At 37.2% G+C, this 25945-nt stretch overlaps 1 protein-coding gene across 3 annotated transcripts in view; it reads left to right on the top strand.

Annotated features, from left to right (window-relative positions):
- Positions 1-25945, top strand: part of Grm7 (glutamate metabotropic receptor 7) — a 998867-nt gene that overhangs the window by 295974 nt on the left and 676948 nt on the right. For all 3 annotated transcript variants that reach the window (XM_008854801.2, XM_008854803.1, XM_008854802.2), the window contains exon 2: positions 8097-8313. In XM_008854801.2, coding sequence (XP_008853023.1) covers positions 8097-8313 — 217 coding nt within the window. The remainder of the gene's footprint in view (positions 1-8096; positions 8314-25945) is intronic.

Raw genomic sequence — 25945 nt, forward strand, 5'->3', positions numbered from 1 at the left:
ACAATGTCCTATATTAATAGCAGGTAAGAATTAGTATTTTCAGGAAAGTTAGCAATTTATGGTGAGTCTCCAGAATATTATTGAAGAGAGTGAGGAATTTACATATGAGATAGTGACATTAGGTTGGGTAGCCTAGTTCTTTCTTCAATGCAAAAATTCTCTTTTTAAATCAAGAGAAATATATTGAGTTTTAGTGAATAAGCTTAGCTCTTGGCTATTGATCACTATTGAAAAATGAGAAAAGGAATAGTAATTGCTCCTACAATGTCTACTGTTTCCTGAAAATTCTAGGTGATAAATTAAGAAAACAAAATAAGCTATTTTAATGTTTTATTTACCTGGAAAATTCAAGAAAATAAATTTAAAACTATTCAAATAATGTCCAAAGCAATAATAATTTTAACAAGATACAATTTATAAAGTAAATATAAAAATTAAAACATCCCTATATGTCAACAAGATAGATAAAAATACCATTAATTTTACCCCATACACAATGGAATAAAGTAATAATTATTTTATCTGGGCCAACTATATGGTCTTAAACACCCAAAAGGAAAGTATAACCAAAGATTAAAGGGATCAATATAATTCTTTAAGAGCCCAAGCTCTTTAAGAGCTTGTTTAAGATACATAACAAGCAACAGTGCTAGACAAGAGATACCTTCTTTTGAGTTGTTGGCCAGGGTAGCCCAAGAGACTCCCAGACAGTAACCCAGCATAGAACTGGGAAACTAAACAGCAGACCCCGATCTTATCTAAAGGAATATTGACAACAGCTTGCTGCTAGATGAGGAAGAGCTGATCGTCCTAAAACAAGGAACTCTAGATAGGCTGACTAGATTCAGCAGATGGGCAAGCACTGGGGAACGGCTGGGGGTACTGACAACACAGTGAACAGTAACAGGGATGACAGAGTATATGGGCTCCATTACAGGGAGGCAGAGCGCTGTGGGAGGGTGCCATTGGGATGTGGGTAGATAGATGAATAAGATTGTTTAGATGTTCTGTTTGAAATACACAAAAAAAAATCTTTGAGAAAGAAGCATAAAAATTTGCTTCATGTTAATTAGTAGATGTGAAAAGCATTACCACTGAAATCTACTTGATGACTTGATATCCATGCTCAGGTGCGAAGGATCTCAGAAAGTAACCGACTGTGACTAGTAATAATCAGATATGTAGAGATTAAAGATGCATGTGCAAACATCTGTGTTAGTTGCATTAAAAATTAGTTTTTCTGTATGAAACAGTATATTTTAAAATGAAATGGAGATCTATTTAAAAGGTTAAGACCTGTGGGACTGGAGAGATAGCTCAGCGGTTAAGAACACTGGTTGTTCTTGCTGAAGACCCGGGTTTGAATCCCAGCACCCACATGGCAGCTAACAACTGTACATAACTCAAGTGCCAGGGGATCTAACAGCTTTTTCTGACATCTGTGGGCATTGTATGACATGGGTGCACTTACCTACATGCAGGCAATACATGCATACACATTAAAAAAAATGATAAATGAAATATTTAAAAAATCATTCAATTTTGTGTCTTATAGGGTTTATACTGAGTCAATACTGTACAACTATATTAATTCAACTGTGAACCTAAAAATTTACAGCCAATTTTGAGAGATGCATCTTAGCTCTGGGAATTGTTATTGAATATGTCAATGCTGTTGTAATGAAATGCTTTTCTGATTGTGTGGTTATTAGATAAATAATTTAAAAAATGTAATTTCTATGGAACAAGACTAACCAAAAGCACATGCAATGTGCAAAACCTACCTGGAGATGATTATTTAATTTTTCTAACAGTGAAGAACGAAAAATAATAAATGAAAATATTTTAATGGAATGATTTTATTGACTGAGAACTTTATACATTTACATACAGTATCTTGTAATCATATTAACCCCCCATTTTTCTCACGAAATCCTTCAAACTCCACCACCCACATCCCCACCTTCTCACAACTTCAGGTCCTTTTCTTTATAACCCAGTGAATCCAATTTTTGATGCTCATGTCCTCATACTTCCTGAACCATACACTGGAGCATAGGACCTACTAGGACAAAACCCTTAAAACTGTCCATCTTCCAGAAGGCATCAACTGTCAACAGCAGCTCAACTAGGAGTGAGGGCTCATGAGCCCCCTCCCCCTCTCTGCTCTAATGTTGACTGCTTCATATTGTACAGGGTCTGTGCAGGCAAGCACAGCTGCTGTGAATTCATGAGTGCAGGGTTCTGTCATGTCCAGAAGATGCTGTTTCCATCTTATCCTCCCAGACCACTGGATACTACAATCTTTCCTCCCCTTCTTCCTGAATGCTCACTGTTTCTGGGGTGGTGGAACGGGTGTGATGTACATGCACCGTTTGTGACTGAGGATTCCATAGATACTTATTTTCTGCTCCTTGACCAGTTGTGAGCTCTTGTATTAACTGCCATCCACTGCACAAAGATCCTTTCTGGTTGAGTTCAGAGAATTGCACTAATCTGTAGTTAGAGAGATACAAATTTAGATGGTAATTTGATGGGATGTCCATTTAGCAACATAATAGTAATAGTCTCACTCCTGGGACCTGTGAACTACCCAGTCACGGGCTCTTTCCAGATTTACAGTATCATTCATGTGTTTCATCCTGTGGAGCAGGACTTAAATACAATCAGAAAGCAGTTGGTTACCCTAGCAATATTTGTGCTATTATTGTGCCCAAGGGCTAGTGTGCCACACAGGTACCTTGGTAGTTCACAGAGTTCACAAATGGGCATGACTGTTGATGGCTTTTTCACAGTGGCCTGCATAGCAACTTCTAGTCATTTAAAGCCAGGCAGCAGGGAGGAAGCTTCCCAGAAGTACCAACTTGATTCCTCCATTTGCTGTGACCAAAGGGTGATGTCTTCAGAAACAGGGCCTTTACCATCAAGTTCTGGTGGGAAACCAGGAAAAATGGCACTTGCCTGTGTTGTTTGGGGGATCTCTGGGACCTGCTTCCTTCACTAACAACTAGAAGGGAAGTGTCACATATCTGGACCTGGATTTTTTAATACGACAATCTATGGCTTCTGGGAGGAGCACTATTTTCAATGTAGAAGTCAAATTAAACTCTTCTATGAATGTCCTCTCTCCCTCTTTCTCTGTCCTCTTGCTCCCTCTCCCTCTCTCTCTCTCTCTCTCTCTCTCTCTCTCTCTATCTATCTATATATATATATGTATATATGTGTGTGTGTGTGTGTGTGTGTGGTGTGTGTGTATATGTGTGTGTTAGGGGGTTAAGCTGAACAAAGATGTTAATAGTTATTTTTTCATGAGTGAAGATACAATGTTATAAAACTAGCAATTCTACACTAATTAATGTAAATCTATAATCCTCACTAAAATCTTAATGGAACTTTTCAATAATTTTTAAAAAGTCATTCTAAAGTTTATATGGAAAACTAGACATGTGATTTCTCAGATCATTCTAAAAGAATAGTTGAAAAGAAGGAATATATTGGAATATATTCCACAGTTTTTCTCTGCTCTCTAAACATATGTACCCATCCCCTAATAATTATAAAAAATAAAATTATGAACAAGGCATTTAATGTATGACAAGATGTAGTATTTCCTGTAACTAAAAGGTGACCAATTATGTAATAAATGTTGTTAGGGCAACTAGTGAACCACTTAAGAGATTCTTCTATATTGCAGAACATTCTTAAATAATGTGAAGAAAGATTTCAATGAAGAAGGCAAATATTCTGTCATTTAGAAGGATATTTCCTTGAACATTTTGAAGGACTACTGAGAGATGGGTACAATGACTTGAATTAGTTCTGAGGATTTTGTTTGGAGTTTGAGAGATGGTGAACCTTTCAAAATATTTAAGTATTTACCAGTGTGACTGAGGGGAAATGTCCATGTTGCAGATAATTATGAAAAAAGAAAGAGAAGGAAAGAGAGAGAGAGAGAGACAGAGGAAGGAGGAAGTAACGAAGGAAGAAGAGAATGAAATTCTTATTTTAATCATATGTATGCATATGCAAATTTACAGACAGGATACTGAAGTGATAAGACAAGATGTTAAGGATGCAGAGGTTAAAATTAACTTTCTGATTTTTTATTTCTATATTCCAGAAATAATGTATATAATTCATTTTTTTTTTCAGAAAAAAAACTCATTTTATAACTCATCCTGTTCAGAGCAGGTTATTGTTTACAATATAGCTGAAATGTTATTACACTGAATTAACTCTTGATTTTAATAAACAGTGTCGAGGGGGGGTTTCAAAAGCAAAAAGAGAAACTATAGGTAGATATCAAGGAGATCAAAGTTAATCACTGAAGATATCTAATCATTGTTTGGTTAAACGGGTAGACCATTTGCAGCACACATCTCAATATAAGGACTATGTAAACCTAAACATCAGCTTGAATTCAAGTAGCTGGTCGGGAAGCCTCACAGCTGTGTAAATATGCGGCATTATGCTTCACACATTGCAGAAGTTTCTCTAGACTTTAATCTCTATTACCAGAAGAGATATCCTTATACAACCACTTTTGACCTCAGAAATGAAATCCATTTGGTCTTTGATTCCTTTTTCTAGCATCATTATATGCCTAGTGTTGAAATCAGCAATGTTGTGAAAAGGAGGTATTCATGGTCATGCATTGAAATGTATGTCTTAAGCCGGGGGATGTTCCTTATTTACCTGTAAGGGGACCACAGATGGCAATCACTGTCAAACGATATGTAGTAATGAGGAAAGAAATCAGTTTCACCAAGGTTTTCATAACTGAAATTTGGGGCCTAGTTTGTGTTGAAGTGCCTCATGGCTCTAATATTTTATAGCAGCTACATAAATGTAAATTTGAGTAGAAGGCTGGTAGGTCTTTGCTAGCACTCTTTCAGAGGTGGGGAGGGATTTGGGCAGGGACAACATCTGTGCAACAGCATGAAGCTTTACATTTCCTCAAGAGGAAATTGATAGAAATGTCCGGACATGCTTGGCTTCTTTCCTTTCTATTTCTTGTGAGGCAAAGCCAGTTTATCTTCCATTTCTACCTCCCTCTTTTATTCTGCATGAAGCACTGACTCAGTGGAGATTTTCTTTACCTAGTATTTCAAAGCTCCAAATGATAAAAACACAGATAACCCAGTCTGTTAAGGTATTTACTTGAGTTTCACCAGGATGTTTAAACAGTATGTGAACAGCACTCTCAAAATGAGCAGCTAAATGGCTTTCAGTGACTGTGTAGTAAAGGTTGTGAACAGAAATCTGATTCGGCTCTAATAATCTACTGGCCTTCCCTGTTTTATGTTATTATTAAATATTTTAGTAAGATTGTAATAAATTACCATAATTAAAAGCTACAATATTTGCATAGGGCATTCCAGGGTTGAACGGGGCTTTTAATTTTATAGCGTTGTTATTTGAAGTCAGAGTCAAATTCTGCTGCTCAGGCCCTACTTCATCTATAAAATAAGCTAATAAAAATATAGCACCATCTAGGTTAGACTAGGATGCTGTACAGTACTAGTAAGTGTTTAGATGAGAGAATGTCCATGAAATTCTTAGAATATGACTGGCATATAATACAGAGTTCAACATATGACAGACATTTTTAAAGAAATAATGAATGGAATATACGTAAAACCATTTACCTCGCCTTAAGGCTGAGAGGAGCAATTTAACACATACTGGGGCAAATTTGGGAAGTTGTATTATTATTTTTTTACTGTGGCTTTGATAGATTACCCAGATAACAAGTAATTTGGAGAGAAAGGGTTTATTTTGGCATACAGTTCCAGAGGGGAATGCAGGCCATCATGGCAGGGAAGAACTGTCAGCAGGAACAGAGAGCAGCTGAGTAGGAAACACAGAGAAGAAGAAATGGGGCCAGAATACAGACCTCAAAGCCCACCCCCAGTGAAGTACTTCCTCCGGGAGAGCTCCACCTCCTAAAGGTTCCATGAGCTTTCCAAAGAGTGATGCCAGCTGGCGACAAAACTTTCAAATGCATGAGCCTATAGGGAATATATCTCATTCAAAGCACAACAGAAGTCAAATGTGGAGAATGGATAAGCTTAGTCAGTGTAATATATTATCCTGTATTGTCTTTATTATACCCTAGTGCATAAAACACCCACTCTGTTCTAGGTATTGTCTTGAATAATGAACATCTTATATCCCTGTCCTGTCAGAACAATTATTGTAATCATGCAACTCACCAAGGTGACATAACTAACAGGAAACTCTACATAACAAAGAACTAGAGCTCTGATTCCAGACCTTGCTGATTTCCCATTCTACTCCCAGTGCCTCTCCCTGCCCCTGTAATTTAGTTGCAAGGGTAAAGGCCTCAGCAGGAGACAATGAGGCTTCCTCACTCTAGCTTGAGCTATGAGTCTTACACAGAGAGCCTACCCTCAATGATTAAGGATCAGACCTGCAATGTGGGCAGGGCACAGGGAAGAGGGGCCTTCTAATGTCAGGCGGCATGAAGCTGCTGCTGAACTCCAAAGGTTGGCGAAGAAATGATTTTTACTAAGCTTCGACAGAGGAAAACCACAAGGAAAAACAAAGAGCTAATTAATATCTCATGGAATTTTCCAGGCTGAACAAGTGAACTTAACTTTAGCTGCAGCATGTTTGGGCCAAACTAGACTGGCTATCTGGTTAGTAGGAGCAAAGACCATAAATACATTTAGATATGTGAGAAAGCATTATGATCAAACAGCAACGTATCTTGGGAGAATTTTCAAATGAAACTTTGTGAGTGTTCATCATTCTTGCGCGTAAGTTACTTGTACTAATCACAGTCTTTTACTATCTAGAAAACAGACAAGTTGGACATACTGGAAGACAGGATAGAATGTATTTGCAGAAGTCTTGATGTTAGGACCCAAGCCATGTTACTCATCCATGTAGTCAGTGGTGGCTTTGTAGCATTATATAATGTGTATATACACATAAATTGTATATACGCACACATTTTTAAATATTTTTTACATATACACACATATATATATTTATATTTTATTTATTATTTTTATTTTATGTGTATGTATGTATTGCCTGTATGTAGGTAAGCGCACCCGTGACGTGCAATGCCCGTGGAAGACAGAAGAGGCTGTAGGATCCTGTGGAACTAGAGTTATGGACAGTTGTTAGCTATACATATATAATATATTTAAATGTACATATACATTTTAGATATATATTTTAGATATATTATTGCATTATGTATAATATATATTGAAAATTCTCGTTCCATAGGTATAAATTGATTTAGCTAAAATAAGTGTATCAAAACTATTCAGTTAACTAAATTTTACTTCAGTTAACTAAACCTAAGAAATAAATTCCACACCGGCTAAGAGGAATAATTTGATCTCTAAGGTTCTTCTATAGTCCCCTAGTTTGGTCCTCACAGGTACAAGTTGTAGGGCTCCTTAGAGCAACTAAACTAATTAATCTCATGTAAGAGACTCAGAGGGTACCATAATGGGAAAATAAGAACATCATAAACAAGGGCTGCACACAGACCAGACTGCCAGGTCTCTCCACGTAGTAAGTTTTGAAGAACACCTTTCAAAGTGCAGGAACCACCAGCATGAAGCACTTGCATCAAGGAATGTCCTTGCCTAGGGTTAAGGGTGTTACTGATCTACCTCATAGTACTCTGCTGAGGACCAATTTGAAGCTCTCTTAGATATTTGCTTGCAGACCCTCAAAATTCTATGTCACTAATTGGGTTCTAATTGGTCTTACAATATTATAAGTTTTAATAAGAGTACATTAAGTTGGATGGGAGACAGTAAGAGAAGATGCAGATGGGGGAGGGTATCTAAATACCATCAAATTATATTGGATAATTTTAATATAGTGAGGGGAGAAAATAGAAGAACAAAACACGAAAGCACACCCTTGTGCTTCTGCAAATGGTCTGGTTGCATCTACATGGTGTAAGAATACAGGATGGTAGTGGGGCAGAATGCCCATCCTATTTGCCATTCCAGTCCTTTTTCTTGGCTGATTTGTCCTGCATACTAAGGAGTCTGTCCCACTCATGTGGTGTGTGCTCACATTGTTCTTTCTTATCATTTCAGATCCCCCAGATTAGTTATGCGTCCACGGCACCAGAGCTCAGTGATGACCGGCGTTATGACTTCTTCTCCCGTGTGGTCCCACCTGATTCCTTCCAAGCCCAAGCCATGGTAGACATTGTAAAGGCCTTGGGCTGGAATTACGTGTCTACTCTTGCATCTGAAGGAAGCTATGGGGAGAAAGGTGTGGAATCCTTCACGCAGATTTCCAAAGAGGCAGGTAGGAAGAGGTTGTTTTATGCAATGACCCCCTTCAGACATATGTGCCTTGTTGGGTTGTGTTGAGATGTTAAGTAAATGTTGCACAAAATAACCTTGCCCTGGTCTCACATTCCTCAAATCCTGGGACAACATCTATAAAGGCGTCATTTATAATGTGTCATTATTTTTGAAGACATTTTCAAGAGTCTGAAATTGAAGTCCCTTATATAGTCACTCTGATTTCAAGAAGAGTAACAGTGATGCCTTTGAACCTGACCAAAACAAGCTAAATTTCCCATCCAGGAGAATTAATTAGGCAAATAAACTTTAAAGTATAGATTATCTTGAGAAAGACAGTTCTATTGAGTAGTGTTTCCTTATTCATCTCAAATTCTAAGTAATGGCCTTTCCTGTTTGGCCATCTGTCTGGCATTGATCAGCTTTTTAAAATTCATATACTTGGGAATTTTCACATTATAAATTTGCATAATATATGTATATATAATGCATTTGTAAATTCCTATGGGTTCTTTTTCTGTTCTATTTTGTCTATTTTTGAGACAAGGTCTCATGTAGCCCAAACTGGCCTTGAACTTACTATGTAGCCAAAGATGACTTTGAATTCCTGATCCTCCAGTCCCTGCCTCAAAGGGCAGGGATTCCAGTTACAAACCACCACACCTGACATGAAGAAGTTCTTGTGCTAAGATGAGGGCCTCGGTTTTGTTTCTAAGAATTGTATCTAATCAAAATGGATACATACTGCTGTAGTTAACTGATCAATAAACAAACAGGATGTCCATTTCATGAGGAATGACTCTGTTCATCTTGAAGATGAGAATTGGAGGACTAGCCTCTGACTACAAGCACATTCATCCATACCAGGTGTCCAAATATGGCTGATGAACCTACACATGGAAGCTGCATCACATAATTACAAAAGTCACAGGCCATCTGTGTTCTTCTTGTTGATAGAGACTGAAATTCTTCTCTTCATATCATCTCTGACTTTGTAGCTACAAATCATTGAGTGGCATCATAATAAGCATTGTTTCTAGGTTCAAATATGCATGCACACAAGCGTTTCTCTGTTGTGTTGTCTTCAACTCCTGTTTCTACTGTATCCTTCCACAGTTCTTATTGTGATTGCCATGGTTTCTTGTTTGTTTTTGTCCTTATCTTGTCCCCAAGACTCTTATTGGTGAACATGTCTTTCTCATTTACTGTATCTCCAGCTGCTGTGTTCCTAGGGGAAAATGTCTAGGATAATTCAGTTAGAAGCCTGATTAGGAAGGAGATCTTAACTCTGGCTTGTGGCAGACTGTGATTCATAGGATTCATTAGTACTCAACTTCATGAGTCCCCAAAGAGATACCTAATCATTTTGAATGACTGATTCTATTCCATTCTCTGTTTCTTTGAGTCTTGCTTTGATCAAAACAAGGCTGGAGGCTGACATAGAGAAATATCTAAAATATCAGGACGGAAGCAAATAAGTAAGACAAGTTGAAGACAAACACTGAATAAAACAGTTAGATAAAGCCAAGGGATAAAGCTCAGGAATAGTCTTGAACCACATAATCGCTGTAGGAGAGTTTGAACTTGCACTGGATAATGTAAAGAAAATATTGACCATTCTGTCCCAAAGTTTACAGTATTTGTCCAGTCAAAATTATGATGAATGTTCAGTAAAGGACCGATTCAAAGAATAGCTTCTTTGCTTTAGGATTAGGATAAATGATTATTATAGGTCTTTATAAAAGACTATATTCTGTATATGGGACTGAGTTTACAAATATGTGGTTGCTTTCTCTCGTGTCATTGTGTGGAAACATGTGCCATGCTACTGGAGTTTGTTATGTAATGAATTTACAAAGAGGAACAGGCCTGTTGTGTTGGGAATCATGTTTTTAGTTGACACTCATTGAAATGCCCAGTTCAAGAATGAGGAGTATGTCATTGAGAGCCATTTTAAATGAAATCTTTGTTTTTGTTTCTTTAGTTTTAATTTTTTTTTAAGTATTCTTACTGAGGATTATTATAGGAGTCTCATCCAGAGACAATCACTCTGCAGTCTCTTATTCCCTAAAACTTGGCCAGTTGTGGCCTTCTGTGTGCATCACTCTCCATTGTATGAGGAAGCTTAGCTGGTGAGAGTTGAGGGATATATTAATATTCTCTCTCTCTCCAGTTCTGCTATGGTCCATGAATGAGCCTTAGGTGTCAAAGTTCTACTGTAGATGTGTCAAGACTGGACATCTGTCAGGCATATGTTCTCTGTGACTATTGTGGAGCTCTATAATAGCCTCCATCTGATACAAAAATAAGCTTCTTTAATGAGTGGTATACTTTTCTGTAAATATAGGATTCAAATTTAGCATACAGTCAGAAACTTCTTTTGTCTAGAGATATGGCATAGATAGGGTTTTCTCTAGGATCTATGACCTCTCCAGCCATGTGTATTTGACTATGTTTATAGTACCACCCATGAGTTCCCTCCTATTGGGAAGGCTCTAAGTCCAGGATGGCTAAGTGGTATGAGTCTAATTAGAATGCTGTTGATTACCCCTAGATAAAAATGCCATTACTACACCAATAGAGAGAGTTTTCTGTGTATGTCATTGTGGTTATTGGGCTTTACAGCTGGCTTGGACCATTGACTGAGTTTTCTCCCTTAGCAGCTTGCATAATTTCCTCTAGAACACTGAGAGCTAGTCTTCAGGGTGGAAGCTTCCAGGTCAGTTCCAGCTCCATGCTCCAAGCCCTATATCCAAAGTATGTCCTGTCTTCAACAATAGGTTCTTACCTTCAAGTTCTTGGAGGTAATAAAGGGCTGTGACATAGCATGTATTATTCTGGGAGTCTCCTGGTTCTTTGAATCAGAGACCATGGACCTTTGGGATGGCAGTCAGAAAATAGCCACCTGGTGCTGCAGAAGTGGAAGAAAAAAAGAGGGTTCAAGTAAAGTGTCAAAGATTAGCTCTTCTAAGCATTGTGGTAACTGGAGAGTGGCTGTAAGAATTGCTGCTGTACCGTAGACATAATTAATATGTTTTCTTATTTGTTTAATGAATAACCCCATCTTCTCTAAAAGGATAGACAAGGAAAGGAGGAGAGAGGAATGGAGAAATCACTGTTGAAATGGTATAGGTTAAGTTCATTCACATGTGTGACCTAGAAAAATATTAGTGTCTTTTTGTCAGTTTAATTTTTTGAAGACTTCTTTTATCTGTGTGTGAATGTATGCGTATTTATGTGTGGAGTGAATGTATGTGTATGTATTTTCTTGTGTATGAGCACATGGGTGTGGAGACTGTGCATACACCATCATCTGTGTATGTGTCAGACCATGTGGACACTAGACATCTTACTTGAACATTCCATTTTCTTTATTAAGGCAGGATCTCTTTCTGAATCCAGACCTCCATAATTAGTTCTAGTATAGTTAGACAGCTTCCTCTGGTTTTCAATCTGTGTCTCCTAAATACTGAGTCATCTCCCCAGGTCCTCCTTTCTGTGAATTTCAGAGAATGCATCATCCTACTCATAAGTAATTTTAGCATTTAAAGATACATAGTCATATATTACAATTTCTGAAAATAAACTAGTTTCTTTATTATCTAGTAAAAGAAACAGTAATATGGTCTACTTCTAAATAATAATTTCTAGGATGTCTACTGTTGAGAGAATTTGGGTAAATTTTCCAGGATAATATCCAATATTCACTTCATTTCTCATCTATTTGGTCTCGAACTTAACCCTTGAACAGGAGCCAAGACACCTATGAGTGAGTTGAGATGATATGCCACAGAAATGAGCAAGCCATGGATTGTGCTATCAGAAAGACCTGAATTTATTTACTGTGTTAATTTCTGTACTGTAAACATCCTGACACACGATTAAGCTTTTCAGTCATCAGTTTCTACAGAGGGGGAATGAGATTCACAATACCTCCTTCAAGATGGCGGTAAAAGGAATGAGGTGGTAAACAAGGAAGCAGTAAATTCTAAGAAATTCCAGTTATTAGTGTATTATGCTAGCTCCATATAAATAGTTATTTGAATTTGAAAAAGTTTGAAAATGTTTGGATAGTGGCCATCTGCCTTTACTCATAATTATGATTTTTTTTTTTTTACATTGAGCTACCATTCTTCTTAATAGGCTTTTACCATGTAAGGAAAGAAATGATCTATTCATGATGAACAGAGGGGTGTGGGAAAACACTCAGTCATGAGATATCTGTTCTGGCTGAAAGCTGGAAGAATTTACTTCCATTCTTCCCAAACAGTATGGTTTTGACAATTATTGTTCTTCTTTATAAATGCCTTTTTTCCCATTTAGAATGCTTTCATTATGAAACCTACGTTAGCCTTAAGTCCTAAGGCAGAAGCTGTTCACACCCAGGAGGGAAGCATGTGCCCCATCTTCTCAGTGGCAAGGCATGGCTGATAGAAGAAATCAGAAAAATCACATTCAAGGCGAAAAATAATCCATTAAGAGGGGCCACATAATGTGGAATCCTAAACACTGCTTTTTCTAAACATTCAAAAAAATTCCCTCAATAATCTGGAAGACTTATTTAGGCACAGACACTACTCCATGCTGAAATCAAAGAGAACTCTAACATGATCTTCTCAGATGATGAGATTCTGGTAAAACAGTTAGATTTGCATAAATTGCCCTATAATGAATACTCATGCATTGTCAACAAAAGCTATTTTTCATTTACTGCTGCAGAGAATGAAATAAAATTCACTCGCAATATGTCCCAAAATTCATGTCCATGTAATGAACTATTTGGCCTAACTTGAACTTCATTTACTTCATTTACTAAGTAAAGGTCAGAGTTAACATTCAGCATGTCACACTATTCAGTTCCAAATCACTTGGATGGAGTTTCATTCAAGGATTGTTAAGACTAAAGACTTCATCTGACTCTACTAACCTTGTAGAGATTTTCTAGGACAATTCAGCATATTTCTGCACAATATGACACCAATACTAATGGTGTGCTGCTGCTAGGGTATTAATAAACATGGCAGCTTTTCAAAACCTAAAACAACACTTGAAATAGTCTTTTGGTATTTCATGGCATTTATTTAAATTTGTGTATGAGTGTTTGCCATCATGTATACGTGTGTGCCATGTGCATGCCTGGTACCTGTAGATACCAAAAAAAGGCATCAGATCCCCTAAACTTGAGTTACCATGTGGGTGCTGAGAGGTAAACTCAGGTTCTCTGCAAGCAGTATTTTCAGACCCTGAGCCTTTTCTCCAGCCCCTTCATGGTTTTCTTTTATTTCAATTAATCTTCTAAAGTAGTTATTACTATTTAGACAAAGTCTGGATCTTCTTCAGCTTTCATACTTTACCATTTGAATAATATCACTTTACTGTGATCTTCCCAGAGGTAATTAAGCAAAGTGTCAGTGATTGTATGTAACTGTCTACTTCTATTTTTTTCAACCATGATCATTATGAGATTTTATTAATAATTATCTTTCCTGAATGGAAGGATATCTGTGCATGAGGGAACAAATCATATGTGTGCAGTTGCATGTTTAGATGTGCAGGAAAGTGTGTGTGTGTGTGTGTGTGTGTGTGTGTATGTGTGTGTGTGTGTACATATGGAGGCAGAGGCAAACCTTGGGCATTGTTCCTCAGGAGCCACCCACTATGTTTTGTGAGTACGTTCTCTCAGTGGAACCTGGGGCTCACAGATGAGGCTGGGATGTCTAGCCAACAAGCCCTAAAGATCCTCCTGTGTTCACCTCTCCAACACTGGGATTACAGGCACATGGTTTTTGCATAGGTAATGGGGATCTTATTCCGATCCTTATGGTTGTAAGAGCAAGCACTTCAACAACTAAGCTATGTCCCCCACCTTCACTATCATATTTTATGGTACTTGGTACTGTTTCCTTCATGCATGCAACACTGCCTTTGAGTGTGCTTCTAATCATCGTGGCAAGGGCAAGAATATGTCTCTGTCGTAGAGTTGAATTCCAGGTAATGCAGAAGACATTCAAGCAATATTAACCAAGACAGAGTGAAAGATGAATTCTTTTCCCTTTTTGTCTTTGTGGGGGGGGGGACCAGTTAAAGGAACCACTTGCAAACATAAATTTGCTTTAAAGACCCCAAATTCATTCATAGACCTTGTTGTTGTGGTTTGTTACAGAGTCCCTTAACATTCCCTTTGAAAAACAATGGTGCAGCACAGCTTATAAAAGTCATGCCAAAGTAGTCATGATTTTATACTTTTAACTTTTCAAATATTTAGTATCTAAACATATATAAATATAATATAATATAATATAATATAATATAATATAATATAATATATATATGCTGAGTCAATAGTCAATGTCTTGCCATGTAGATCTGGTTAGCCTGGAACTTCCTATGGAGACCAGGTTGACCTTGAACTCACAAAGATATCCCTTCATCTGCCTCCAGAGTGCTGGGATTAAATGTGTGCACTACCACATCCATCCTAATGCCTGCATTTAATATGAGTTATAAAATACCTCACGAGGGCACTAATCCATATGGATAATGAAAATATGTAAGATTTTACATGTGGTCTGTTAGAGAAAAAACAAAACCAAAAAATTAATACTACATGATGTTAATGAGAATTATAAGCTTTCTTGCTTTTTATGTGGGTGTGGGTAATTTGAACTTAGGTCTTCCTGCTTATACAGCATGGACTCTTACCTACTACAACATCTCTCCAACCCCAGGGTCCTGTTTTAGAATGCAATACATATATTTATCTCTTTAACAACATGCTCTGTTTAAGTCTGTGAATGTGCTCATGATGAATGATCATCTGCACAAGTCTGATAAGGAAACTTGCCCGTGTATAGTGGTGGAGCTAAAAATGCCAGGTATTCATGTTCCCAGCCTCGCTTGTAACCCATGCTTTGTTAACCAGACATAATCACTGAAAATGAATTAAGTTTCCAGGACACAAGTAACAGGAATTACTGAAAACCCATTTTATGACACCAGGAGTGATATCCATTACCAAGGGGTAGATGTGGAATCCAACATCAGTTGGCTCCAGCAATCGACCTCCAGCTTCCCATTTCCGGTAGAAGCAGCAGCAGCAGCAGCAGCAGCAGCATTAAGCCAGCTCAGTGATGCAGCTTTGTCTTGTTTGTTTTGGTCTTGGATTCTGGCAGCCTTGCTTCCCTTCATGGCTTCTGCTATTCTGATTTTAGTCCTCCAGCCTCCCCAGTGGTTTTGTGAATTATCCAACATGATTTAGATAATTTCTGTACTTAATCTAGACATGTTTGCATTTTGTTTGTCTTCAGCCTTCATTAACACAAGCAATGACTCGCTGCCTCTCCTCAGAGTTTCTTAGCCCCCTTGTGTAAATCTGGGCTGGAATTGCTTGCATTTTTTTGTTTGCATTTGCTTAGCCATCCTGTCTCCTTAGAAATGAAGTTGAGGAGGATGACATGTTGTGTCTGACTTCTAATGTTCTGTATCCAGAATAATGCCCACTGCAGACTATGTTTATTTTTAATTTTTAATTTTGTTCTGTGTGTGTGTGTGTGTGTGTGTGTGTGTGTGTGTGTGTGTGTGTACATGCAGAAGCACTCACACGGAGGTCAGTCAGAGGGAAACATTCAGTAGTCAGTCATCTCCTTCCACAGTAAACTCTGGTAATCTAGCTCAGATTCCAGGCTTGCACAACAAGCACTTTTACCAGCTGAGTCATCTTTTGGACCTCCAAACAAGATTTTAAATACATACGAAATTTCAAAATAGCATGTGAATGGTATGATTGATTATGATCCTAAGGCTTTGATTGATGCAGTAAAGCTATTGAAAGTTCTTTTGATTTTCTAGAGTGACTATTTGTCTCCCATGGCAGACTGACTGCCTAGGGCGATAACTGCAGAACAGGAAATTTAGTTCTGTGTCTTAGGCTTACACAATGTCCATCCGAATACCTGATTTAGCATGCTGTCTTTCAGAATAATAGTGACAAGTACAAATTATATTAGTTAATAGACAAAGGAAGCCTCCTTGTCTTCCAAAGAATACAAATGTAAAAGGAAAACAATAAACATAGACTCAGATGTTACAAGGGAGAATCTGAGAGAAGACAGATGCTTAAATAAGTCTCAAAGGTAAGTAGATGTAGGCCACACAATGCTGTCCTAAAGTCAGCTGTGAAGGGCATTTTAGAAAGAAAGAAGTATGTAACAACCCCAAATAATAACGATAGCATTTGAAATGTAAATTTTGTAAGAGAAATACCATTGATTTGAAATTTTGTATGGCTCTCCAGTGAATTTGATATAAAATTCTCTTCCATGCAAAATAAGCAGATTTTTTTAAGCCAAAGCTTCAGGTTCTAGTCTTAACTCTTTAAGAAACTCATTGGGATTCAGCATGTTGCTTCTCTGAATTCCAGAAGCATCAATATTTACTGAGGAAAATCATATCTCTTGGTTCAGACAATTCTTATATAGATGTCATTCTATTTGGTAAGGCTGTGTTCCTCCTGGCAGTCAGAATGTCACTCTTGAATTAGGATCTAGATATGGATGGTGGCAGACTGTTTCTACTGTGTGAAGAAACAAACAGTGGACATACACATTTCGGAAATTCCTTCCACTCTCTTACTCACCTCATGGCACCCGATAGCTATGGGTAGGAGACACATGGGGCTGAAGTGATCTGAAGGCGGAGGGAAGACTACCTTTGTTCTCCTGCTTACCTGTGATGAGTTCTTGATACACCTTCTAAGGATGAGAAGAATATTAGACTTTTTTATTGAGGAAACATAACAGAGGTAAAAAGCATAGCATATTTTAAAATATTTATTTTTTAATTTTATGTTCATAAGTGTTGGTCTGCATGTATCTAACTATACTATATGGATGCCTGGTGCATGCAGAGGCTAGAAGAGGTCATCGGGTCCCCTGGAACTGGACTCACAGACAGACATTAGCTGCCATGTGGGTGCTTCAAACTGAACCCAGGTGTTCTATAAGAGCAGCCAGTGCTCTTAACCACAACCATCTCACCAGTCACATCATAGTTTGTTTTTTAAATAGAGGTGTAGAGACTCAAATATAGAGAAATCTAATCAGTAGAATTTCTTGGACAGTTCAGTAGGAAGGGAAGATCATTATTGCTCTGTGATAATTTACTGAGTAAGGGAGCATGCTTTTGTAATAACTTCATAACTAGTACATTTATAATGGAGTGTTTTAGTCTTTTCTCTCTAATGAGACTACATGAAGCCTTAAAGGTCTTAAAGTTCGTATTCTCAGTTTTCACAAAAATATTAATTGGAAGAGAATCCCAGCTCTGAATTTCTTAGGGCTTGATAGAATGCATGCTAGCAAGAGATAAGTTTCAATAGGGAAAAAAGTATATTGAAAGAATATCAATGACCTTATAGAACTGGAGAGTCAAGCAGAACAACTTGTATAGATAACCAGATTTAGAGAAGCAAAAAGTTTGAGATCCTTAAGAATTACTTAAATGTCTAGTGCCATTAGAGAAGTATGGGATAAACAATGTGCCATCCACTTGTCCTCAAATTTCAGTATCTCATCCCACAGCATGAATTAACTAGAGATGAACTTGCTAATATTTGGATTGAAGCAAAGTAGGGCACCTTGACTTTTAGTCTCCCTGAGGCTGTAAAAGAGGGAAGAGGTATTTCCTTATGTAATTTCAGTTCTCTATCAAAAAGCTTGGTATTCAGAGAGGATGGCCTACTACTATTCCAGAGTTCCATTCTACTGCAGTAAACAAGTGAGGTTGAGAAGATTTGAACTCACAGAAAAATCCAACATCCATTAAAACAGATACAAGACAATGGACCCTACAGTCAGTCAACCTTACAGCTCTAGCACAGCTACCCCAGTCCAAGAAACGGTAAATAAACTGCTGATTCCTTCCAAAGTGTCTGTTTACTGATTTCATTTACTTCCTAAATTATATTGTATTTTGAACAAAGTAATGTAGGTTGTGTAGCCTCTAAGATTTACACAAAGAATTCTGTTGTCTGTTAATTTGGCAGTTGGATTCTTCCTTTTCAATCTTTGCGGGGGGGCGGGGATTAGAGAATGTCTACAAAAACCCCATTTGGATTACAGTAGTTAGTACTCTTATGAAAATGCAGGGGAGGCGAGTAGCAGCAATCATCCTAAATGTTCTCTAGTGGCTGACTTTGAAAGACTTAGAACCTGTAAGGCTATATATTCATAAGGCTATATAAACATAAGGCTATATATACATAAGGCTATACTGTTATTAACACTTTTCTTTTTTCAGTTGAAAGAATTAAGTGTCCTACACTTAATCACCATTGGGTAGAATTATTCCATTTTAATAGTACTTGAAAGTTAGCATTAATTGACACATAAGCTTTTTTTGTGGTAGGTGCTCCTGAGATTGCATTTCATTCTGTGGTGCATGGTTTTAGGACTGCCCCATGTCACTGAGAAAACTTGTGCATACACTACAAGATAACAATTTACATGCAAGAGAAAATATTGAACTCATCATCATAATACTACAGGTTTTATTTTATGATTTAAAAGTATCCATTAGGCTCAAAAGCAAGAGAATGTGTATTAAAGCTGTTCATATATAGGAGCTTGAGAACTGGCTCCGTGTTTAAGAGCACTTATTGCAGAGGACCTAGGTTTATTTCTCAGCACCCACACAGTGGCTAACAACTAAAACTTCAATTCCAGAGGTTCTCATGCCCTTCTCTGTCCTCCATGGGCATTGCATGCATGTGTTGCATATAAATACATGCAGACAAAACACTCAAATACATACAATAAAAATAAAGAGACAAAATTTTTTTTAAATGTTCATATACAAAAATGATTTATTTTCCATAAGGTATCAATAGCCTTTCTGAAGATTACTTAAGTTTTAAAATCAGGACCAAGGTATAGCTTGTTGTTAAACACTTGCCTAGTATGTTGAGGCCCAGATTAAATTGAGAAATAGCAACATACACATGTACCAGACATATTTCTTATTATTTTACTCACATATTACTTACGCTGTTTTAATCATGAATGATGGTAAATTTTCTTTTAAAACATGGAATTGACTGAATTATGACCAAAGAAATTATTATGAATTTCCACTATTTTCATTTATTTATAAATAAATGTCAACATAGTGTTACTGATTATTAGAATTATTAACGATATACCATATAATTGACAGTTATTAGCATACTAAACAATATTCAAATGGATTTATATTATAATTTTCAAAATATTAAAGCTAGTGAATCTAAAAGTATCGATGCTTCTGATCATCAGATAGGAATGCTTTGTTCTTTTTGAGGATCATGGTTTCCACAATCCAGGTGATGTTGCCATATACTCCACCCCCCACACTTTGGAATGACTACAGTACTCAGAAGCCCGTTCTCCTTAAGTTACTTGGTTCAGCATTTATCAATGAGTAGTTAGACAGGAACTAGAATTTATAGTTATAAATTGCACAGTCAGTTCATAAAGTATGCACTGTATTTTATTATTTATTTATTTATCATTTATTTATTATTTATTTATTTTGCTGCAGGTTATCCCTGTAACCCCATCTGGTCTGGAACTCACTCTGTAGACCAGGCTAGCCTCAATCTCACAGAAATCTGCCTGCCTCTACCTCCCAAGTGTTGTGATTAAAGGCGTGTGCCACCATCCTGGTTATTTTACTTCTTTAATAATGTTTTCATTTATTCAATGCTTCATACATTTATACAATGTATATTGATCATATCCATCCACCACTACCTCCTTCTCAAATTCATGTCCTCTTTTTAGTGTTATTAATAACTCCTAGTTCAACTGATACTAATATCCATTCCCACAAATGTATAGGTAAAGTTCAGATGCAATTTATTCTCTCTAAAGCCAGTTTTGGATTACCACATTCCTATTAGACAAATGGCTCAGGGTGGTAACTGAATCGATAGCCAAGTTCCTTTCACTGAGTTGTCTGAGGTCGGGTTTGACTAACTCTTGACTGGTGATTATTATTCTTGACTGGTATCTGCTAGTTCATAGAGAACTCATTCCCTATTATATGAAAACATAAAAACTTCTTTACAGCTCGGTGTGTACAAATAAGCTGCTTTAACTTTGAAGCCAGCCTCCCAAGTGTGGCCTGTTCGAGTCGTTTCTCAGGGGACTAACAAGCACACACTTTTATATTGTTTCACTGAATTGCCCCCTTCCTGCTGGGAGACCAGCCCTCGCTCAGGGTCTTGCAGTCCTGACGTGGATTGACATACTGACATAAGGTATTCTATTTGGATTTTGCATAGTTTATATAATCTTCGGGGGAAGGCCTAATTTACAAAGACATGGGTTCTCAGAGGCTTATATTTTGAATGTTCACCACCAGCTCATCCAGCCCTGCAGTCTCCATCAGCTTTTCCCTCCTGAAGCTTTTCGGGCAATGCGAGCACCTTCTCATGGTCCCCGTGCCTTATCTCACCCTGCCACTGGAGTCCCTTAGATGGGTAGGGTGTTCCCAAGTGCCATCTAGCCCCGACTTTTGCAAAGCTCTATTCCAAAAATGGTGACTGGCCCATTAATGGCTCGAAAGTCCACACCCAAACATAGTCCAGGATAAATAAATGCATACGTATTTAAATAATCTATGAATCAAGTTGGCTTTTCTTTTTCAAACCCTGTCACAAATCCACATCTTCAAAGATCTTTTTATTCCACCTTATGTTATATTAGGAAGCAAAAACTCTGTATTCTGATAGTGAAACATGTATTCCCTATTTCCTTAGGGTCATTTTAAATTCAAAGTTATGATATATAAGAAAATTTATACAATTTTAACACTATATTTAAGATTGTAGTTTTAGTCATTTTCTTATTGTCAGTGCTTGTTAAAGCAAGACCTAATGTAATTATGTTTTGAAATTGAATCTTATACTAATTCTATTCGTAGATTAAAAAGCTTGTTTTATGTACCTCAATAATGAAGCAGATTTTCATAGAGTGAAAAAATGTGGGTGTGAAAAAATGAAGATTAAAATAGAAAGACAACTGATATGTTCTTTGAACCAGAAAATTAGAAAGAAGTTGGTTCTGTTGAGTTGGAAGATCAAAAATGAACATTTTCTCTCTTGATTACAAGGAGCTATGTTAACCTCTGAAACAACAAAAAACTGTGTTTCTAGTGAAATATATTTTCCACACAAGATCTTCTGGCAAAAGATCAACTTGATTTAGCTTTTATAGCATTCAAAGTCTAAGTAAGTCCTGAGTGGAAATGAAGGTGAAGCTAACTTTCATTCTCATTTCCCCTAAATGTGAATGGGGAAAAAAGCCCATCAAGCTTCACTCTAGCTTTCTAGGATTGTCACCAGGAGGTAGGTGAATATTCAATGTAAGTTAATCAGTCTCCCTACCACTATTCTCTTTCTTGCTTGCTTCAGGTTTCATCCTCTCCCCAAATGTCATTACAACACACATACATTTCCTAAGGACTGAAAAGGTAATTGAGGACTAGATATAGCTGAGTTGAAATCTAAGCTCTATGCATGCCAGAAATATGTAAATCTTTATATATATATATGTACTATGTCTACATGCAATAACTGCTCTGGTAAGTGGATATGGAAATCTAGTGCTAAGAAATATCATATATACTTATTCAATCATCCCTGAGCCTTGGGAGGCAGAGTGTTGAAATATATCATGGATACATACGTTGTGGAGTCTTAAACTCTGCACATTGCCCAATTGTGGGTTTCTTTGTTAGTTACCATCTGGTCTGTAAGGAATCATCTCTGATGAGAGTTGAGATATACATTCATCCTATATGTAGAGATTGCTTGAAGATGTGTCACATAGGGTTAAGGATCTCACAGACACTTATTCTCTGTGTTTGACCAGTTCTGGAATTCTGTAATAGTCTTCTCTGTTGCAAAAAGAAGCTTATTTGATGAGAGATGAAAATTACACTTGCCTGTATAGATGGTGATAGTGACGAATATTTAGAATAAAATAAGAAATTACACTGGTCTAGGGATATGGCAAAAGTAAGTTTTTCTTTAGGATTAATGAGCTTCCCATCCATGTGTATTTGTTATGTTTATAGTACCACACATGAGTTCCCTCTAATTGAATAGGCCTTAATCCCAATGAGACAGCTGTTGATTACCCCCAAGATTAAAATGTCACTACTGTACCAATAGCGAAAGATTGTACATGTGAATGGGGATGAATCATCCTAAGGAAATAACCTTCCAGAAAACTGGTCAGTTACACATATGAACTCACAACAATAATGACAGCATACACAAGTCCTATGTAAGATCAAACCAAACAAAATCCCAGCATAGACACTGGGAATTGGCTACAAAATCCCAACGCAACCTAAGGAACCTTTGGCTATTAACGTCTGCTGAGAAAGAGATGGAGTCTAACAGGGATGGGACTCTTGGTGGACCCAGTGGATTAACCCATATTGAAGGACATTTGGGGACACAAATAAGACTCTGTAGTCCATTACACACACACACACACACACACACACACACACACACACAATATCATATATAAGAGAATACATTAAATTGGGTAGAGAGCAGTTGGAGGAGGTATGGATAAGGGAGGGGATCTAAATACCATCTAACTATATTGTATGAAAATTGTAATAGTTCAGTTAAAAAGAAAATCTTAGGTCTTATTTACAAGGAAATCAAAATTTGAGATGTGTCACTATGTCAATGCTATAGAATTCTGCAAGATGGCACAAAATCCCTTCAGTACAGAGGATGCTCAGTGATGTAGCTAACAAAAATATTTCAAAGTCTAGAATTGGTTACAGATCCAACAGTGTGAATTTAGAAGTTCTGAAAGGTAAAGACATGTAACCAAAAACAAAGTGGAAAAGTTTCCTAAAGAACAGGAATGGTGAAGTACAGGTCAAACAACATTAGATTTGACAATGAACCCTTGTGTTTTGGAGACTGGAAGTCATCAATTGATTTGAAAGACATCTTGGGAGAAAGAGTGAGTCCAAAGCTTATACAGAGTAGATTCAGAAAGCCTGAGGAGTGGGAACTTGAACACTGTGAGTAGGTGGTACATTAAGAGAAGCTCCTAACAGAGATGATGAGAGAAACTGCAGTCCAAGCGATCTGAGGGCTGTGATGGTTGATTTGGGGGATCTTTCAATTCTACCTCTGTTGTATTACAATTTTTGACACTCTACTAATTCTTTTTATTCCTTTACTCAAATTTTTTCCCTTCCTTTTTTTATTCTTCCATAAGTTGGTTGCTACTCTGTACCACATTGGGCTGAATTACTTTTCTATTGCTGTGATAAAATACCATGACTAAAAGCAACTTAAGGAATAGAGTTTATGTGGGCTTACAGTTCCAGAAGAACAGTCCATAATGACATGGAGCATGGCAGCAGGAGCTGAAAACTGGTCTTCACATTTTCAGTCACAAACACAAAGCAGAGAGAGTGCACTGCAAGTGGGAAAGGGCTATGAACTCTCAAAGCCTTCCCCCAGTGCCATTTTTCCCCCGAGCCTGGCTGTACCTCCTAAAGGTTCCATGCCCTCTCCCAAACAGTACCACCAACTAGGGACCAGGTGCTCAAATATTTGAACCTACGCATAATTTTTCTCATTCAAACCAGCACATTGATTAAAGATAAAAATGTGAAATATTTGGCTATGTGAACAGATGAATTAAATGAGAGTGCGAGCCATGTAAACATATGGAAGAATTATTCTATGCAGGAGGAGGAGCAGTGCTAGAAGAGTTTGATGAAGGAATGCCTCCGTACCATCCAAGAAACAACTTCATTGTGTGGTATAATATAGCTAAGACTCTATGCCTTAAAAATAGTTTCCATCACCCCATTTTAGGATGTTTGTGGAACCACTCAAATAAAATTCTAATTACTGAGGTACTAGTCTGAATTTGGTTCTGGTCCTCAATTCACCTTGGACATCACAGCACATGGCTTCTTTACAGTCCTCATAGAAAGCATGTCTTGTGCTCTGTTCTCAGAACAGCTCATTCCATTATGTCACGGTTTTTCAAAAACCAAAATCTTATCCTAGCATTGAAAAGAGCCCATTGGCTGTGGAAACTCTTAGTGATGAAGGGACAATCAATACCAAGACTTTTTAAAGCTGCATTTCTGCCCAGTTATGACCCCCCACCCCAAGTCATCAGTTCCCCGGGATATCTCTATCTCTCTACAGCACCATTATTCACTTTGAGTCAGATTTCCAATTTTCTAAGTCCAATTCATTGCCAATTCATTGCTCTCCTCTTTTTTAATATTTGTTATTACTTTTATCTTATATGTATGAGTGTATTGCCTGCATGTATGTGAGTGCACCCCTGTTGTGCAATGCCCCTGGAGGTCAGAAGCGGGCACTGGATCCTCTGGAACTGAAGTTATGGACTGTTGCTAGCAACCATGTGGGTGCTGGGATCTGAATCTGGGTCCTCTGAAGATCAGTCAGTGCTCTTAACTGCTGAGCCATTTCTCCAGCCCAAAAGTATCCTGTTCCATGTGAGGCTCAAACTCACAACCTTCAAATTATGAGGCCGACGTGCTACCTACTGTGCTAATGAGGCACCTTCTCCTTCTCTTTACACTGGTGTTGCCATTAGAGTTAGACAAAAGTTGTTGACCGCAAGCAACCATAAAGAAGTACTTAATGCGAGTGAAGTAGCTGATAAGATTCAGGTGGGTTCCAGAAAGTTCTAGTAAGAGTCACTTATTTCAGTTATAAAGAATGAAGTTACATCATTTACAAATAAAATGGATATAATTGGAAATAATTATGTTAAGTGAATTAAGTCAGTCTTAGAAACAGAAACAGCGCATGCATTCTCTCATAAAATCCTACATTTACATATGACATGAAAGTTGAAGAGAAAATGTCGGAGGCACAAATCGGACTAAATAGGAGAGAGGGGGTGAAAAGTGGAGGGTAACAGGATATAAGGATGAAAATCCTCAAAGTACATTATACATGTCCATGAAAATAGGCTTATGTGCCCAGTATAATGAAATAAAAGATTAATTTTTAATGAAATTTTTAGAAGAAGCATTTTATTACAACAGCATTGACATATTCAATAACAATTTCCAGAGCTAAGATGCATCTCTTTCAAAACTGGCTGTAAATTTTTAGGTTTACAGTTTAATTATTACAGTTATACAATATTGTACTTCATATAAACCCTATGAGATGTAAAATTAAATGAGGCTTCAACATTTAAAAAAGATCTCCATTTCGATATTAAAATACACAGTTTCATAAAGAAAAATTCATTTTCAATGCAATTGACATTAAGATGTTTGCACATGCATTTCTAATCTCTACATATCTGGTTATTACTAGTCACAGTCGGTTACTTTCTGAGCTCCTTGGCATCTGAGCATGGATATAAAGTCATCAGGTAGATTTCAATAGTAACGTTTTTCACATCTACTAATTATTATTATTTTTTTAATCATTAATTTTTTTAATTTTTAATAACTACATGATTAGAAGAGCATTTCATTACAGCTTTAACATATTCAGTAACACACTCCAGAGCAAGGATACATCTCTTTCAAAGGTGGCTGTAAATTTT

Source organism: Nannospalax galili, unplaced genomic scaffold (genome assembly GCF_000622305.1).
Source record: "Nannospalax galili isolate Female #2095 unplaced genomic scaffold, S.galili_v1.0 scaffold406, whole genome shotgun sequence".
NCBI lineage: Eukaryota > Metazoa > Chordata > Mammalia > Rodentia > Spalacidae > Nannospalax > Nannospalax galili.